Source organism: Aquarana catesbeiana, linkage group LG01 (assembly GCF_042186555.1).
Source record: "Aquarana catesbeiana isolate 2022-GZ linkage group LG01, ASM4218655v1, whole genome shotgun sequence".
NCBI lineage: Eukaryota > Metazoa > Chordata > Amphibia > Anura > Ranidae > Aquarana > Aquarana catesbeiana.
The window spans coordinates 334,163,496-334,182,770 of record NC_133324.1 but is presented as its reverse complement, the minus strand read 5'-3'; the positions used below and the strand labels follow the sequence as shown (position 1 = coordinate 334,182,770).

The following is a 19,275-nucleotide window of genomic DNA, read 5'->3' as shown; positions in this document are numbered from 1 at the left end:
TTAAAATGCCGCTCACGGCATATAGCGTGAATTCCGCCTTAAACGCCCCTTTTACACGACAAGCCCGCTCGGATCCACCTGTCCATTTTTCAGGCGGATCAGAGAGGGCCATCCATTGACTCCTATGGGCAGGCGGATGTCAGCGGAGATGTGTCCGCTGATATCCGATCCGCTAAAATCAGACGTATGGCGATACGTTCAGCCTTCCATCTGGCGGATCGGATGAGATCTGATGAAAAAAACCAGACATGCTGTCCGTTTTCATCCATCCTCCCATAGGAATCAGCGGGGCTCTGACAGGCCCCTCCCCGCTCAGTGAGCAGAGACGGACCTGTCATCCGCCAGCTCAGCGGAGATCAATGGAGTGATGTCCTGTTAAAAGGATCTGCCCCGTGTGGAAGGGGCCTTTGAGCTTTTTTCCATCTGGTTATCCAGCCAGTAATATACCTTGTCTTGTCATACTTGCGAATGTCACTGCTTGTGATTAAGTGCAGAAGGGAAGCCCCATTGAAAAACAATCTGAGGCTGACAGCTTTCACATCTATTTGCGGCTGATCACATTTAATTGTTCATGCAGCAATTACACGCAGAGGATTAGCACTGGATGCAGTCTATGTCCAGGGCCAGTCAATGGCAGATAGTTGCTGAATGAACGATCGCGCGTGATCGACTGGGAATAGAGGCCGGACCTGTAAGCTTCCCTCCTATATCTAATCATAGGGAACCTCTACTAGGTGTCCTGCATCTATTTGCAAATGGCTTCATTAATGGGGCCTTAGAGTGTCTCCTCCACTGGAGCAGCAACAGAGACACCTTTGGGCAGCAGCAGCATTGTCAGTCTGGGGAGAGTGCAAGGTTAGATGCACTAGCAGATTTGAATGGACTTGATGAATTAAAGCTAAATGTCAGGTAACACTTAAAGTGGAAGTAAACCCTCCTATCGTTTTCAGCCAAGGAAGCCGCCATCTTGGCCTCTGTTTAGTCTAGAACTGCCATGATGCTGCACATGTGATCAGTTATGACACCGGCCATTGGATGGTTTGACAGTTTGGTTGAGAGCCCAACCAATGGGAGTGTTACATTTCCGGCACGTGCCGGAAAGGTAGCTGTTTTATGAATGGGTTTACTTCCGCTTTAAAAAAAAAAAAAAAAAAATCTTCCCTATAGCCTTAGTGGCCTTACCTGCTGAACTTGAAGCACTGTGATAGTTAATAGCTCCAAGTCTTCTGTAAAGCTGCATGAACAAGATCCTGATGGGGACCTGCTGCCTTCATTGTGAAAAGTTGTTTTATAGTGCACACTGCATGTAATACATGTGAATGGAAAAAAAGAGGCCTGTAATCTTTATACTCTTCCCCCATACAGAGATCATAGAACATTGAGTGTACACTATGAAACAAGTTTTCCCAATGGAGGAGGTGGGGGTGGGTCCCTATTGGGAGCTTGTTAACTGCAACTTTATAAAGGTTTTATTTATATTTTTTTTTCGGCTAAGCTTCAGCTTTAGGCAATTACTTTTTTTTTTCACCCTTTTGGGATCAAGGCTTTACATAAATGACCATTGTAAGCACCCCTGTCAGTGGTAAATGGTTAGTCTCTACACTCCACACTGAAGAGAATGCAAACAACATGCTCCCAGGTAAGAGGGCACAATGACACGACTGGAGTTTTGCATGAAGAGGACTACTGGTGCTGAACCAAGGAGGAAGTTGGAATCGCCGCAGTGTGGAGAGAGCATAAAAAAAAAAAAAATTTATACAAGCACACAAGGAAGAGGGGGATTAAAAAAATAATGATAAAAAACTGGAGTAACACTTCTAATATAAGATGGGCTTTATTCTGAACCATTGATCTTTGGACCTGGAGCTTTGCACCAGAAATGACAGGGGTGGAACTTCTAACACTGATCGCTAATTTACTGCAGGTTTCGTTCAAATTTCCTTTGAGGCAAGTTGGGGGAATTCATAATAAAAGTGCCTCAGGCAAGGTCTATCAGCATATATCATTCATTGAAAATGTAAAAGCTGATTGGCTGCATTCTAGTTGAGACAGTTTTTTTTTTTTTTTAATTCTGCATGTAAAAGATAAGCAACATAACACAATAGGATGACATGACATCACGTTCTTAGTCATAAACAACAGTTAACAGGCTTTAAGCTTTCAAATGAGGAATTCGAGGACAAAAACAACTTAATGTACATAATTCCACCACATCAATATGCATTTTTTTTTTTAACCAATACCAAAAGTGGAAAAAAAAAAATTAATTTTGGGGTTGTCACCAGAACAGGAGCAAATGGGAAATCTTCCAACAGAGACACTAATTTTGGTGACAACCAAGGATTCCCTTACTTTAGAGGGATTTCCTCTCACTTCCTGTTGTGTCTATTGGACAGGAAGTGAAGGGAAATCTCCCCAACGGGATGTTTAAAAAAAAAAAAAAATCCTGACAGGGCTTATAACCCTTACTTAAGCTCGATTCACATCTATGCATGTTGCTTTTGAGCGTTTCTGCTGTGCTTTCCACGTTTTTTTTACAGCAGTTTTACTGCGATTTATGTTTTCTGGAAAATTTGTTATTGGGCAGATTTAAAAATGCAAAACACGGTAAAAGCACAGTACATGCTTTTCTGCAGCTTCTCCATTGAAGTCTATTCAAAAAAAGCACCGTTTTGCATTGACAAAAAGTCCCTGACCCTTTCCAAAAACGCAGAGGCACAAAAACGCATTGATGTGAACATGTTCCATAGAAGCCCCCCCCAAAAAAATGTCATGTGTTTCTGCAAAAAGCAGGAAAAAAATGCATTGGTGTAAATGGAGCCTAACTCTAAACAAAATGTAAAAAAAGTTTGGGCTTTAGTTCTACTTTAAATTCTAACCACCAAGCTGGCCCAAAAAAAACTATGTTCTACATTAACAGATATGCCTGCTGTGTGCAAGTGTATAAATTATATGCAGCCTCTGCTACATAAAGTATACAGCACTGTGTTCTGGAAGATTCCATCCTGCTCCTGGAACAAATAGAAGCCGACTGAGCTGCCCAACCATTTAGGAGGAAGCTTTGTATTGTATAAATTATTACAAAGCTTCCTCTGATTGGTTGGGGTGAATTGGTGGGCGGTTGATGTCACAACCTTCACCTCAGCCCAGCAGAGAAAGCCTTGTATCCATTCTTTTAAATACAGAGCTTCCAGTGAATGGATGAGTAGTGCTCAGTCTGAGAAGCTCCTATACTGCTATGGCTGATGCTACATACAGTTCATACAGCAAGCACATCTGTTAGGCCAGGTTTATGCTACCTGTAGAGAGAAACATTCTGTTCTGCAGGTAGGGATTATGCTGGGCAGGCTTTGGGGGATGGTGCCTTGCACTTTTACAATGCAATGCACGGTTTTCCCCGTTTTTTTTTTTCTTACCTTTATAGGCATGTCACAAAGTGACACTCTATTCATTTCTATACACTGCACCAGAGCTCTGCTGCGGTTCAAAAAAAAACCAAAACACAAGGTTACACTGAGAGCTGTGAAGCGGTGTGAAAAAAAAAATGCAGACGCTGTTCTACCCTGCAGGTGACAGCTGTGTGGAAGTGTGATGGGGCACACAGAAAACCACTGTTTTCTATGTGCACTTGCAGAGAGCTGTGGTCTTCTTCTACAGAAAAAGGCAGATCTCCACACTACAAACAAATGGCCACTGCCCTCATCTATAACTGGCCTTCACAGCAAGGAGCACATGGAAGGGCGACGCACGTCAAACAAAACCAAAGAAAATTCCCAGCTCAACTCACCGACCAGCCTGCAACCAACCAAATGATCCTGTCTGACAGCTTGTGTTAAAAACGGGTGTAGTTTGCACACATTTGCAAATACATGCATAAGCTGCAGAGCCACTTCACGGCACCCCATTATTATCTGCAGTCCTAACTCTATACATTTTTTGAGAGCCTACATAGTAGAAGCAGATGTGTGATAATAGATAGTGGGCAGGTAAGCCTGGAGGGAGTCCACAGGGGCGCACTGGACACCCAGCATATAGCACAACGTCAGCGAAGGTGTCCAGTGCGCCCTCTTACCAATATTTCACAAGTACAAACAAATGGCCACTGCCCTCACCTATAACTGGCCTTAGCAGCAAGGAACACACGGAAGGGCAACTATGTCAAACAAAACCAGAGACATTCCCAGCTCAACTTAGCGACCAGCCTGCAAACAACCGAATGACCCCATCTAACAGTATGAGTTAAAAACAGGGGGTTTAGTTTGCAAATACAAATACAGCGTAAGCTACAGAGCCACTTCATTGCACCCCGGTATTATCTGCAGTCCTAAGTCTATACATTTTTTATGAAGTGTGAACTGGCCTTTAGTGAAGAAAATAGTTAATTTGGACCAGCCAGGCTTTTTAACCGCTTCAGCCCCAGAAGGATTTACCCCCTTGCTGACCAGAGCACTTTTTGCGATTTGGCACTGCGTCACTTTAACTGACAATTGCGTGGTCGTGCGATGTTGCTTCCAAACAAAATTGACGTCCTTTTTTTCCCACAAATAGAGCTTTCTTTTGGTAGTATTTGATCACCTCTGCGGTTTTTATTTTTTGCGCTATAAACAAAAAAATAGCGACAATTTAGAAAAAAAAAATGCATTATTTTTTACTTTTTGCGATAATAAATATCCCCAAAAAATAATAAAAAACTTTTTTTTTCCTCAGTTTAGGCCGATACGTATTCTTCTACATATTTTTGGTAAAAAAAAAAAATTGCAATAAGCGATTATTGATTGGTTTGCGCAAAAGTTATAGCGTTTACAAAATAGGGGATAGTTTTATGGCATTTTATTAATTTTTTTTTTTTTTTACTAGTAATGGCGGCGATCAGCGATTTTTTTTTTTTTTTTTTTGTGACTGCGACATTATGGTGGACACATCGGACATTTTTGACACATTTTTGGGACCATTGTCATTTATACAGCAATCAGTGCTATAAAAATGCACTGATTCCTGTGTAAATGACACTGGCAGTGAAGGGGTTAACCACTAGGGGGCGGGGAGGGGTTAAGTCAGTACTAGGGAGTGATTTCTAACTGTAGGGGGGACGGGCTAGCTGTGACATGTCACTGATCTCTGCTCCCGATGACAGGGAGCAGAGATCAGTGACACTCTCACTAGGTAGAACGGGGAGATGCTTGTTTACATCTGCATCTCCCCATTCGTCCTCTCCGTGAGGCGATCGCGGGTATCCCCGCGGCGATCGAGTCCGCGGGACCCGACTTGCGGAGCTCCCGGCCGGCGTGCATGAAATTCTGCCGACGTACATCGGCGTGCACCGGTCGGGAAGTGGTTAAAAGGGTTGTAAAGGTTCGCGTTTTTTCACCTTAATGCATCCTATGCATTAAGGTGAAAAAACATCCGACAATACCGCCCCCCCCGGCCCCTCCGTTTTACTTACCTGAGCATGTTCACCTGCTGCGCTCTCCCCCGATGTCCTCTTCGCCGCTCAGCCTGGCCGTTGATTGGCTATAGTGGATGGATTGAAAGCAGCGCAGCCATTGGCTCGCGCTGCTGTCAATCACATCCAATGACGCGGCGCGCTGTGGGGCGGGGCCGAGTGATACAGTGAGGGGCTATAGCCGCCGGCTGTTTCACGGGAGCGCTCCTGCAAGAACGAAACACCATGCGAGAGAGCTCGCATGAAGGTGGTTAGTTCTTGCGGGGAGGAGCTGAGACAGCTACCGAGGGACCCCAGAAAACCAGGTTCGGGGCCACTCTGTGCAAAACGAGCTGCACAGTGGAGGTAAGTATAACATGTTTTTTATTTTTTATTTTTTTTAATTGCCTTTACAACCCCTTTAACGTTTACTCAAAACCTGGTGTTAGGCTCCCCAACTGTGTTACTATGAAGGTAGCCCAGTGAAAGACAGGAATCATCCCACACACATGTGAGGATAGGGAACATGGCAGAAAGATACATTTGTTTGCGTTGGCACGGCAGCCCATTCTTTCAAATGGGCTACTAGGCCTGCACCATTTCTAACCATTTGGTACCCACCTACCTGCAATATACTGTGGGCGAGTGGTAGGCAAAGTGACTTACCTATATGTTGCTGCCTACTTCCAAACTTAGGACGCATGCATGTGCACCTCCGACCTGGAACCCGCTGTGATTCTGTCAGCAAGTCCCAGCCAATGATTCACGGCCAGGACCTCCCGATTGGCTGTGTATAATCGCAGCCCAGAGGTCTGTAAAGAGTGAGCGATCTGTTCGTTTCTCATCCCACTGAGAGATGTTAGTAAAAGCAGCACACTTTACACATAGTTAGGCCCGCATTTAACTCCTTGATTGCCTTAGATGTTAACCCCTTCCTGCCCAGTGTCATAAGTACAGTGACAGTGTATAGTATTGACACTGATCACTGTATTAGTGTCACTGGTGATGTCAGTATAGCCTAGTACACATGGACCAAATGTTGGGCGGCATCAGCCGGTTCAATAGAAACCGTCCGACATTCCCGCCCGTCTGTACGGCAGCTGGTCTGACAGAAGTTGGCTGTTTGGCCGGCTTCTGTTGAAGAGTCATGACCGAAAAAGGTCTGCTGACCAGAGTGTTCTGGTGGGGGGGGGTCTTCCCTCTGTCAGAACACAATATCACAGCAGGGGAGATCACTGAACTAACATTGTACAGCGGCTCTGACCTTAGCTGTCAGTTTTTTTTCCATTCAACCCACTGGGTTAAACGAAAAACAACTAGTAAGGTGGGAACCAGTCTTCAGTCAGTTCCCCCCAGCGACAGTTAGTGTCAGATCTATTGCAGTCCCATTATAAGTCGCTGATCGCTGCCATTAGTAGTATAAAAAATATAAAAACTCCAGTATATATACACACCATAATTTGTAGGTGCGAACCAATCAATATACACTTTTTGAAATTTAATTTTTTTTTTTTTTAACAAAAAGGTTTTATAGCAGAAAGTAAAAAATTTGTTTTTTTTTTCCAAAATTGTCAGTCTTTTTTCGCTTATATAATAAATTAAAAAAAAACCTGGTAATTAAATACCACCAAACGAAAGCTCTATTTGTGTGAAAAAAAAATCATATAAATTTTGTTTGGGTACAGCGTTGCATGACCGTGCAATTACCAGATAAAGTACCGCAGTACCAAATAGCAAAAAAATTCCTGGTCATGAAGGGGGTAAAACCTTCCGGAGCTGAGGTGATTAATGAAGAAAATTATTCATTTGGGCCAGTCAGGCTATTTTAAGCGCTTCCGGACAGCCCACCGTACATATACTGCGACAGGGCGGCCAGGCTGAGCGAAACAAGGTACCTGTATGTTGTCTCCTCTTCTAGGGTCTGGGGTGTGCGCCACCGGAGACCCGATCACACTGTGACTGGACACAGGGGACACCGGCCACCCCCAATCCTTTGTAGGAAAGGCAGAACAGTGGTTTGTCTCTGGTCTAAACAAGGCAGATCATCGTTCTGTCACAGAGGAAGCGCGAGATCTGCAATTCCTGCTAATCAGAAGCACAGATGTCTCTCTTTCTCTGGTCAGTCCATCCCCCACGCAGTTAGAAATCACTCCTTAGGAGCACATTTTACCCTTTGATTGTTAACCCCTTTCCTGCCAGTGTCATTTATACAGTAACAGTGCATTTTTTTTTTTTTTTTTAGCCCTGATCACTTTATTGGTGTCACTGGTCCCCAAAAAGTGTCACTTAGGACTAGTTTACACTTGCTTCAAAATAAGGCTTTGGAAAGGCTTTGTTAAAGCTCTCTAAACACCAGTCAAAGCTACTGTCACTAAATAGAATGATTAGCTTACAGTCCTGTTTACACCTGCTTTTGCTTGGGGCTTCGATGAGCCTTCAAGCGAGCTTTGCCATAGACTTCAATGGAGGCTTTGAAGCACCACGGGGTATAATTTTTGAAGCGAAACCGAAGCAAAGCAAAAGCAAGGTGTAAACAGGACTGTAAGCTAACCATTTTATTTAGTGACAGGAGCTTTGACTGGTGTTCAGAGAGCTTTAACAAAGCCTGTCCGAAGCCTTGTTTTGAAGCAAGTGTAAACTAGTTGTTAATGTGGGTTGAATTTGAAGCAAGTGTAAATGAGCCCTTCGTGTCCGCTGCAATGTCGCAGTCCTGCTAAAAAAAAGAAAACGCTGTTCGCTGCCGTTACTAGTAAAAATTAAAATGCTATAAAAATGATCCCATAGTTTATAGACACAATAACTTGTGTGCAAACCAAGCAATATAGGCTTATTGGGATTTTTTTTTAACCAAAAATATGTAGCAGAATACGTATTGACCTAAATTGATGAAGAAATTTAGAGTTTTTACACTTTTTATTGGGTATGTTTTATAGTAGAAAGTAAATATAAAAATTTTTTTTGTTTATGGCGCAAAACATAAAACCTGCAGAGGTGATCAAATACCACCAAAAGAAAGTGCTATTTGTGGGAAAAGGACATCAATTTTGTTTGGGCACAGCATCGCACAACCGCGTAATTGTCGGTTAAAGTAACGCAGTGCCATATTGCAAAAATTGGCCTAGTCAGGAAGGGGGGGGGGGGTAAACCTTCCGGGGCTGAAGTGGTTAAAGCTCACTCAGAATTTGGTGTGTGAAGGTGACCCAGTAAAAGAGGACAGTTGACATGTGAGGATAGGGAAGATGGCAGACAGGTGTGATCATAAGTACAGCTCCTTCTGTACAAGCGGCTATCCTCATCTCAGCCTTCCTTCCAAAACAAGAGCCCATACTACAAGTAGGTCCGGCATACTTGTCCCGCAGCTGGCACCGCACGGGTGTGTCTGAGAAGGAGAACGCTCGGGATGGTCACATGTTAGCGCTGGGCCAATGGGTGATCGGTGCAGGTTCCGGCCGGTGGGGGGCAGTGTAAAGCTTGTTCGGGGAGAGTTGTGTGGCGGGATAAAATGTATGTAGGAGAGGCGGCACTCGGCTGTTCTTATACAGTGCTGGCTGATGGATCTGCATTTCTTCACGGCTCTGGAGAGCGGCCATGGGGCAGAACTTTTCTCGGAGGAGGAGGGGGGTCCCTCCTCTGCTCTGGGCTCTCCGCAGATGTACGGACTGTATGGGCGCACTAAGGTCAGCTTCCTGTTCTCATTTCTACAAGGAGACGCTGGGTGATCTGTATGGGTAAACCGAGTAGGGAAGAGTTAAATGTCTATCCGCCTTCTCTGATCAGATGGAGAGAATTCCTGTCCTGGTGACACTGAAGTCAGGAGATCTCCCTGCGGAGAGGGGAATTTCCATCCTAGACTGGTGTCATCATGTTTATCCAAAATCGATGATATACACGCAAGACCTGCTTGGTGATCATTGTAAAGCTTTGGGTTTGTTATTAAGGACCCGTTCACATGGGTGATCAGTCTATCAGATGGATCCTGACATCCACAATGTATGATTAGGGGCAGGTGGATAGAAACAGTCAATGATCTGTGTGTGTTTGTTTTTTTGTTTTGGGGGTTAATTTTATTTTTTATTTTTATTTTTTTGTTTTGTTTTTGTTAGCTTTTAGGGGAAATAATATTATTTATTATTATTATTATTATTATTAAAATATATGTATAAATAAAAAAAAAAAATATATATATATATATATATATATATATATATATATATATATATATATATATATATAATATTTTTTTTTTCTTAAACTGAGTGAAAATGCAAACTGATGTGAACTGAAGACAGGTGTGCATACGAATGTAATGTGATCGATCTGATGACCCCTGTGTGAAAGGATCCGTAAGCCTAGTACATACGGGCTGCATACTGGGTGACATTCAATAGGAAGCGGCCAGCATCTTGCCTGTGTGTACTGCAGCCAGCCCAATAGAAGCAGGACGTTTGGCAGCTTCTCTTGAAGGGGCATGACTGAATAAGGTCTGCCGATCCGAGCGCTGACCAGAGTGTTGTGGTGGTGGTGGGGGGGTCCTCCTGTCAGAACTCAATAGAGCAGCAGGGGAGATTGCTGTACTAACATCAGCTTGTTAGTACAGCAGCTCTCCTCCTGAGATGTCAGTTTTTTTTTCAGCCTGCTGAGTTTAATAACACTACTAAAGCAGGGGGTCTCAAACTGGCGGCCCTCTGGCTGTTTTCGAAACTACAAGTCCCATGAGGCATTGCAAGTCTGACATTTACAATCGTGACTCCCACAGAGAAGCATGATGGGACTTGTAGTTTCGCAACAGCTGGAGGGCAGCCAGGTTGAGACCCCTGTACTAGAGTGTGCTAAGCTGTAGGGCATGTTCTCACCAGCCTGCACATTGGTTGTCAGGGAGGAGGGGTGCGTTGTGGTCCTAAAAGACAACACACTGCATATAGGGGTGTTTTTTTTTTTTTTTACCCCACAAAGTGACACTTCCCTTCCACTCTACATCACAACATCTGAACCTGATCATCAAACCCCTACAACAATAAAAACTGATCGTCTAATTCTTCAAAATGTATTATAATAATAAAAATCAGCTTTAGCCCCTGTTTACACTGATGCATTTTTTTGATGTTATCCATAACGCATGGAATCGCAGGACAAGAGAAATACCATGAGTTTCTGTGGAGGCCGTTCACGTGTATGCCATGCAATTCAATGTGATGGGTTTTTTTTTGGGGTCCTGTGCGAGTTTTAGCTCCATAGATTTGAATGGAGAGTGCATGTCTGTCCTAAAGTAACAGTACATTTTTTGCCTCCCATCCCCAGAGAGCGAGAGACAACCTGAGAGAGCGATCACCGCTGTATCCAAATCACGTTAAAAACGGATTAGAATCACATTTGAACTGCATTTAAAAGCCTTGCCCCTTGATAATAGAGGACACTGTCGTTTTTTGCAGTTTTGAAGCCTAACGTATTTTGAGACCTCTTTACTCATCACAACCCCACATATTTTATTGTCTTACAAAAAGAACACACCTGTAGATCGTATTCATTTTAATGCATTCTTCTGAGAATATAGATTAAAGCAAAGTTCACTTTTTTAAATAAATGCACGTTTTTTTGCAGGTGAAAAAATGTGCATTTTATTATATTTTTATAGTAGTAGCCTGTTGAGCATTGCACCAGAAATCAGCAGGTGGCTGATGCAATGCAGATCTGTCAGTGTATGGGTTTCCTTGTACATCCCATACGGATAAGCTGATGCTCCCTGACAGGAAGACTCGAACTACAAGCTGACAACCACTAAGGATGTCAGGGCTTGTAGATCGGAGTTGTGTATATGAATGATGCAGCCGTGGGGGCGGAGCCTGCATGGCCGCGCTGTTTTCAGACCATGACAGCTAGTACAGGGAACTACTCCCCATACTGCTGCCACAGGGAGGAAGGGGGGGAGGAGGATCGGGCAACGGCTGCAGCATTGGGAACATGTGTCCTGTTCCCAAAGGTAAACTTATCCTTTAAACTAAAGGCTACATTTTTTTTCATTTTTTGGATAGCAGGGTTATACCTTTTTTGGATTTTCTTTTATTTTCATTTTTCAGGAATAACGGTAAACATGACAAGAGGGTGGTTCTCTGTAATTTGGACACATACAGCAATAAAGGCCTGACAGATATTCCAATCCCTCTCCACTCTATCCAAAAAAATAATAAGTTGCCTTTAATTATATACTTTTTTTTTTCCATTTTGGATAGCGTAAGGCTCGATTCACACCTATGCATGTTGCTTTTGAGCGTTTTTGGAGGTTTTTTTTTCATGCTTGGCACGTTTTTGAGCAGCGTTTTTGTAGCGTTTTTGCCGCGATTTGCGTTTTGCGTTTTTTTTTTTTTTTTTTTTTTCATTTTTTTTACAGTCTTAAAAAAAAATTACAAAAAAAAAAAAAAAAACCCAGCAAAAACGCACCAAAAACGCTGCAAAAACGGTGCACTTGCGTTTTTGATGCTTGTCCATTGAAATCCATTACATGCAAAACGCTGCTTTTTGCATGAAAAAAAGTCCCCGACCCTTTCCAAAAACGCAGAGATACAAAAAAGCATTGATGTGAACATGTTCCATAGGAACCCATGTTAAAAAATTCCCATGCATTTCTGCAAAATGCATCAAAAAACGCGCTAGTGTGAATGGAGCCTAAGGGAAGGTTAATAACCCAGTCACATATTATTTTTTTTTGCCATCTGTGTCGCATTGCAGAGACTTCCTTTCACTTCCTGTTCCATAGCCAAACAGAAAGTGGGAGGAAATCCCTGCAAATAAGGGAATTCCTTGGGGACCCCCAGGTCACAAGAACTAGTGTCCCCATTGGAAAAATTCCCCTCTTACTTTTCTAAGGACAAAATTTGGGGATTTTCTTTCACTTTCAATGATAATGGTAAACAGGACAGATAGAGAGGTGATTCTCCTGACGGGGCACAAACGGCAATAAAAACTGACGAGCGTTCTAATACCTCTCCATTCTATCCAAAACTAAAAAAAAAAAAAAAGGTTTTGCCTTTAGTTATACTTTAAGTAGTTGCACAAATATCATGCAACATACACATTGCATAATCTTTCTTTTATTGCACAGACCCTCTTTTTAGAGGGTCCCAGCTCCCACTTCCTCCCGGCGCACTGCAGCACCGCAAGGGAGATCACCCCCCCCCCCCCCCCCCCGGCAATCATCTGGGACACGTCACAGGTCCCAGATGATTGCCCGGCCAGTCGTGGCGCAGCTTGCGCATGCACAGTGGGTGTCTGGCTGTGAAGCCACAGCTGGGCGCCCACAGTGAAAATGCTGGCACTGCAGAGAGGAGGGGGAGACAAAGGAGGCTTCGTTCCCCCGCATCGCTGGACCCTGTGACAGGTGAGTGTCCGATTTATTAAAAGTCAGCAGCTGCAGTATTTGTAACTGCTGACTTTTATTTTTTTATTTTTTTTAATCAGAACTCGGTTCAGAAGCAATTTTTGTAAAAAATGCGTTCAGGACGGATGTTCAGAGGCATTTGAAACGCCAAATGCCTATAACAGCTTGTAAATGTGGTAACTTGCCTTTAGCCACATTTCATTTACAGGCATTTTTAATGGAGATGCGTTTTTGACTATTGGGGGGGGAGTGGCAAAACAGACGTTATTAACCGTTGGTTGCTATCTGTCAAGTTAAATCGTTCAGGAGAGGTTTTAAAACGTCCCATGTACATTAAGCCTAAAGATACAATGTGAAATTTATATTATGAATCAAAGATGGCCTTATTGTACATGGACAGAGGTGGGGTGTTTATACTGAGATCGTATATATATATTTTATGTTCACCCATGCATACATTTGTAAGGTATTGGCGTTTAAAGCATAAGAGGCAGTTTTTAAGTAATGCAAAGATTATGGTGCATATATAACAACAGGAGTTTAAATGTGTATATTATATGTTGTGTATGCAGTATTGTTTTCATACAGCATTTTACAATTTTTCATATTTTTGTTTGCAGTTTCCAGGGGGTAGTGACAGCTACCTGACCATCACTGGTTCAGGACACCCATTCCTGACTGGGACAGAGGTAAGTGTGACCTCTGTATATTAAAATCACCCTAATCTTTTACAAAGGTAAACTACAGTACCCCCTTCATTGTTTGTTTCCTATATTTTAGGTTCCTTGTTATACTAGATTCGCATGTCAAAAGTCTTATCCAGTAGTGGCACCCCTTACACATATGCTATATTCAGAATAAAATGATAATTAAGTGGCTGTTCACACTAGTGCGATGACAGACATCGCATTTGATTCGCTCCAAATTGCTGTGCAGATCACATGTGATGTCTGTGCAATGCGATTTCAGCCATACAAACTGGCTGAAATCGCATTCACACCAAAATGTTGCAGGACCCTTTTTTTCTTTTTGGTCTGCACTGGAATCGGATGGAATCGGATGGAATGGGACCTGTGCAATCCCATTCCTGCACCATTTCACAGTTCGCACTGTGCTCTGCGAACCAGTCTAGGGGTATCATTATCTTTACATTGACCTCCCCAGCAGTTCGCAGATCTCAATGTGAACCACTGCGATTTCAGGGGCGAAGCGGGAACATGCACTGGATTCGCAGGGTTTCCGCATCGCACTAGTGTCCTCATGCACACTTCATTAGGAATGTTTATTTAGTTTGACTTTTTTGTTAGTCTATATGATCCATGCACACATAGGTGTTTCCAGGCAGGAAAAAACCCCACTGGCAGCGAGTTTAGGAGCAGCAACATTTTGGCAAAAAAATGCTTGACACGTTTAAATGCATCTAAAAGTGCATTAATGCATTTGGCGCTTGAACGTTAAATCATTTTAATGGCCAGCATAAGTTCTCATTCTGACCAATAAAATGAATTGCCACCCAAGTGCTTGACATGCCTAAATGCATTTACACAAAAACCTGCTCTTCTGCTAGGAGAAAGGTGTTCAGGGGATCTGGGCAAAGGCCCAATGTGCATGTGGCCTTAAACACTTTAGTAGTGGATGTTTACCTACTGTAGTTCTCTAACAAAAAATGTTTTGGAAACCTTTGAGGATATGGTCAAGGCTGGCACAAGTAATCTTGCAACAAACATGTAAGGCCCCTTTCACACGGGCACCATCAGTTTAGCCACGTTAAAAACGTATCACTTCTTATCCGTTGCTTCATCCGTCTTCATCCGTCTTCTGTTCCGTTAATATCCTTTTTCATCCGTTAATGTACACGTTTAAATCCGTTTTTTCATCCATTTTTGTATCCGTTTTCATCCATTTACAGCTGTTTCTGTGCCGGTGTCTTGCCGAGAAAGTTCCCCTGGTGAAGAAGGACCCCCCTATATTGCGCAGGCGCAGCGTTTGCGTAGTACGAACGACTAGGAGCCGCCGAAAATAGCTGAAGCTGAAAAACTTCAATCAGCTGTACACAGCGCCTGCGCCTTGGGTCCAGGTTCAAGCCCCACCATCCAAGTGGACCTAGAGGGAGAATAAAAAAGTGCAGAGCGAAGCGAGGCTGTGCCTGAAACGTGGCGAGCGAAGCGAGCCCGTGAGGGGCCCTCTTACAGGCGCCGTGTACAGCTGATTTCTATTTTATTCTTCGGCTATTTCCGCCAGCTCCTACTGCGCAAGAGCCGCGCCTGCGCATTAGAGGGGGGTTCTTATTCGCCGAGGGGAACTTTCTCGGCAGAACACCAGGCTTCTGTGGAAATGACCCAGAAAGCATTGCTCCTCCCATCCTACATTGCCATGCGTGACCGATTTGCTGACTACTTTGTATCTCCATCAGGAGAAGATCTATCTATCTATCTATCTATCTATCTATCTATCTATCTATCTATCTATCTATCTATCTATCTATCTATCTATCTATCTATCTATCTCTTGCAGTGCAAATTTAAATTGATTAATTAATTTGGTTATTTAATTGTGTTTTGATAACATAAAAAGACACAAAAGCACAAGATATGTTCAAAACTGTTTTAGTTTTATTATTCTGCATAACCCTTTTAAAATAAAGGTTTTTTCACTTTTTTTTTTTTTTTGTCAAAGTTTGAACTTTGAATTTATTTCTTCACAACGGATCTTGACTGATCGGACGTTGGCGGACATTGTCATTTAATATCCATTTCACGGATCTGGACGTAGCCTTTTATGTTAAAAAAAACGGATAAAAACAGAAGCGGAGGTTAACGGATGGTAACCAATGGTCATCCATTTGCCCATAGGAATGCATTGTCATCCGTTGACGGATGGAAGAAAAACAGATAAACGGTCCGGGTCCGTCCGTGTGAAAGGGGCCTAAAGGATTTTTAACCCCTTACATATTTGTGTAATGTCCTTAATTTACACATGATCCAGACGGTATGAGAACAATTAATATTTGCTTTGCTGGGTAAGAACTAAGGCTACTTTCACACTGGGGCCGCGGCGCGTTTGCGGTAAAGTGCTGCTTGTTATAGAGGCTCCTTACCGCTGTTTTAGCAGCGCTTTTCGGCTGCTAGTGGGGCGCTTTTAACCCCCACTAGAAAAGACTGGCTGAAGAAAGGGTTAAAACCGCCCGTGTTGCGGCGCTTCCGAAGCACTGCCCGTGCATTCCAAAGGCCAGGGGTGGTTTAGGAGCGCTGTATCCAGCGCTCCCAAACTGCCCCAAAAATGCTGCTTGCAGGACTTTTTGTAATGTCCCACAAGCGCACCGCCCCAGTGTGAAAGTACTCCGGCTTTCACACTGGGGTGGAATGGGAAGCGGTTTTAAGGCGCTTTACGGGTGCTATTTTTAGCGCTGAAACCCCCTCCAGTGTGAAAGTAGCTTAACTGAAGACCGCCTGTATTTTTACAGTTTTTGCCCCATGCAGGAAAGACTGATTTACCAAAACTAGTGGATAAAATTAATATTGTATAATCTACATTCATGGCATGCTCGTGCCATTTTGGGAAATGGGTAAATTGAAGGGTTTAGTTCTGCTTATAAACATCACAAGTTGCAGTGTTTACAAAATAAGACAAGACTTCTTTTATTTTATTTTTTTTTAACTTTTGCCCTGTTGTGTTGGGGGAAAAAAACACATGTAATCATAGGTTATTTTTTTTAATAATCTGACATTTCAGTAGTGTCAGAGACTTTGTTACAGAGACACAGCTACTCCCTTGGCTCCAAGGTCAACAAAGGTTCTGGCAGTAGCTGGGTGAGCTTTGCACTGTCTGCCTTGACAAAGTTTGCAGATTGGTGGAGGCTGAACTTTATGTCAGGGCTGGGTAGGAGAAAAAGGTGTGTCCCTCCTGGAATACAGAGCCTCTGACGCTCCCAGAAAATATGGAAGGTCTGTTTCCAGTACAATGAACCAAAGAACTTAACCACTTCAATACAGGCCACTTATACACCTTCCTGCCCAGACCAATTTTTAGCTTTCAGTGCTGTCGCAGTTTGAATGACAATTTCGCGGTCATCCATCACTGTACCCAAACTAAATTTTCATCATTTTGTTCCCACAAATAGAGCTTTCTTTTGGTGGTATTTGATCACCTCTGCCGTTTTTATTTTTTCCTAAACAAATAAAAAAAGACCGAAAATGTTGAAAAAATAAAAGTTTTGCTTTTGTTTCTGTTAAAAAAATTTGTAAATAAGTAAGTTTTTTTTTTTTTCTCTTTCACTGATGGGCACTCATAAGGCAGCACCGATGAGGTGGCACCAATGAGTGGGCACTGACGAGCACTGTTAGGCGGCACTGATATGCAGCACTGATGGGCACTCATGGGTGGCACTGATAGGCGACACTGGCACTGAAAGGCTGCAAAGATGGGTTCTTATGGGCGGCAATTTTTGGCACTGGGCGGCACTGATGGGCGGCACTGATGGGCATCCCTGGTGGCAGTGGTAGGCATTGTGAATGGGCACTGATTGGCAGCTGCCTGGGCACTGATTGGCAGCTGCCTGGGCACAGATTAGTATTTCCTTGGGGGTCTAAGGGGCATACCTGGTGGTCCAGTGTGGATGGCCATCCTGGTGGTCCTGGGCGGCTTCCCTGGTGGTCCTGTGTGGGATCCGAGGGTGGGCTGTGCTGATAAACAATCAGCACAGACCCCCCCTGTCAGGAGAGCAGCCGATCGGCTCTCCCCTACTCACGTCTGTCAGACGCGAGTGAGGAAAAGCTGATCACCGGCTCTTCCTATTTACATCGTGATCAGCCGTGATTGGACATGGCTGATCATGTGGTAAAGAGTCACCGTCAGAGACTCTTTACCTAGATCGGTGTTGCGGGGTATCAGACTGACACACCGTAACAACGATCGCCGCGATGCGTGCCCCTGGGGGCGCGCAGCGGCTTAATATCCTAAGGACGTCATATGATGCCTAGTCAGGATGTTGAAACCACTTTGCAGCCATCATTTTGCTATATGGCGGGAGGCAAGTGGTTAAGCCGTTCGTAGAAGGCTTGAATCTTTTGATTTGTTCCATGTATTGGCAGGATGATTATACCCAAGTTGATCCAGCTGTAGCCGCTAGCAATAATAACTGTCTGCATGCGGCAGGGACAGGGCCCCTGCCAGGAGAATACAATAGCTCCGCGGGAGGGATTCCCCCATCAATGCTGACTGTGTTGATGAGGATATTGAGCGTCTTTGTTGCAGAAAAGAAAATCAGAATTTATGACCTGCCTTACAAACAGCAGTATACTGACTTTAATGATTATGTGAGTACCTTTTTAGAGCTGAAGTTTAACCACTTTAAGACCAGGCTTTTTCTGGCACTCTTTGTTTACAAGTAGAAATCAGTAACTTTTTGCTAGAAAATTACTCATGACCTCCAAATGTTATTATTTTACTAGAGAACCTAGGGAATAAAATGGCAATCATGTGTGTTTTTTTTTTTTTTTTTTTATTTTTTTTTTTTGTCACAGTATTTGTGCAGCGGTTTTGCAAAAACAAAACCAAATAATAAAATGTTAAGATGTTACGCCGAGATACCTAATGTGTCACGCTTTAAAATTGTGCAAGCTTGTGGAATGGCGACAATCTGCGGCACTTAAAAATCTTCATAGGCAATGCTTTAAATGCCTTTACCGGTTTAGAGTTAGATGAGGTCCAGTGCTAGAATTATTGCTCTATGTTACGGAAATAAATCACCGTCTCAGACCGTCCTCGGGAATCAAGATAATATTTATTGCATATGCAAGAGAAATGAATTGCATTACATGTTCATGCAGTCATCGTAATTTCTGAAGAGAATACTGTGGTACATGTTTTTTTATAGGCCCTGGAGACCCCCCTTTCCTGTTTTAAAAATGCCCAGTCTTATGTATTTCATCTTTATTCTGAACACAACAGTAAAGGTGGAAATATCTGTTTACAGACTTTCTTATCTACATTCAAAATGGTTACAGGATACTGACTTGGAAAACTCCCCAAGCCAACACAAAAACACAGGATGTATTAAAAAAATGCAAGTCTAAGCATCTTATCACTAAGCTAAATAATGCTGAGTCTAAGCATATTATAACTAGAGCTATAAGGCCATATTCATATCAAATGATGTTTTCATAGAGGACATTTAAAGTATAATTTCTCTAACATCTCCCCCCTTTTATACTCATAATATCAATAATTGGGGGGGGGGGGGGTTGAACTTTCCTGGCATTTTATGCACAACATTTAGAAGCTTATGTCACACATCACCCACTCTTCTAACCACTTGAAGACAAAGCCCTTTCTGACACTTATTGTTTACATGAAAAAATTTTTTTTTTTTTTTGCAAGAAAATTACTTTGAACCACCAAACATTTTATATATATAAGGGCAAAGGCCCTACAGATTAAAATGGTGGGTGTTTCATTTTTTTTTTTTTTCACACAGTATTTG

At 43.0% G+C, this 19,275-nt stretch overlaps 1 protein-coding gene across 1 annotated transcript in view; it reads left to right on the top strand.

Annotated features, from left to right (window-relative positions):
- TOX4 (TOX high mobility group box family member 4) overlaps positions 1-19,275 on the top strand; it is a 66,830-nt gene that overhangs the window by 8,457 nt on the left and 39,098 nt on the right. The window contains exon 2 of the mRNA XM_073631533.1: positions 13,415-13,483. Within this exon, the coding sequence (XP_073487634.1) occupies positions 13,415-13,483 (69 nt within the window). The remainder of the gene's footprint in view (positions 1-13,414; positions 13,484-19,275) is intronic.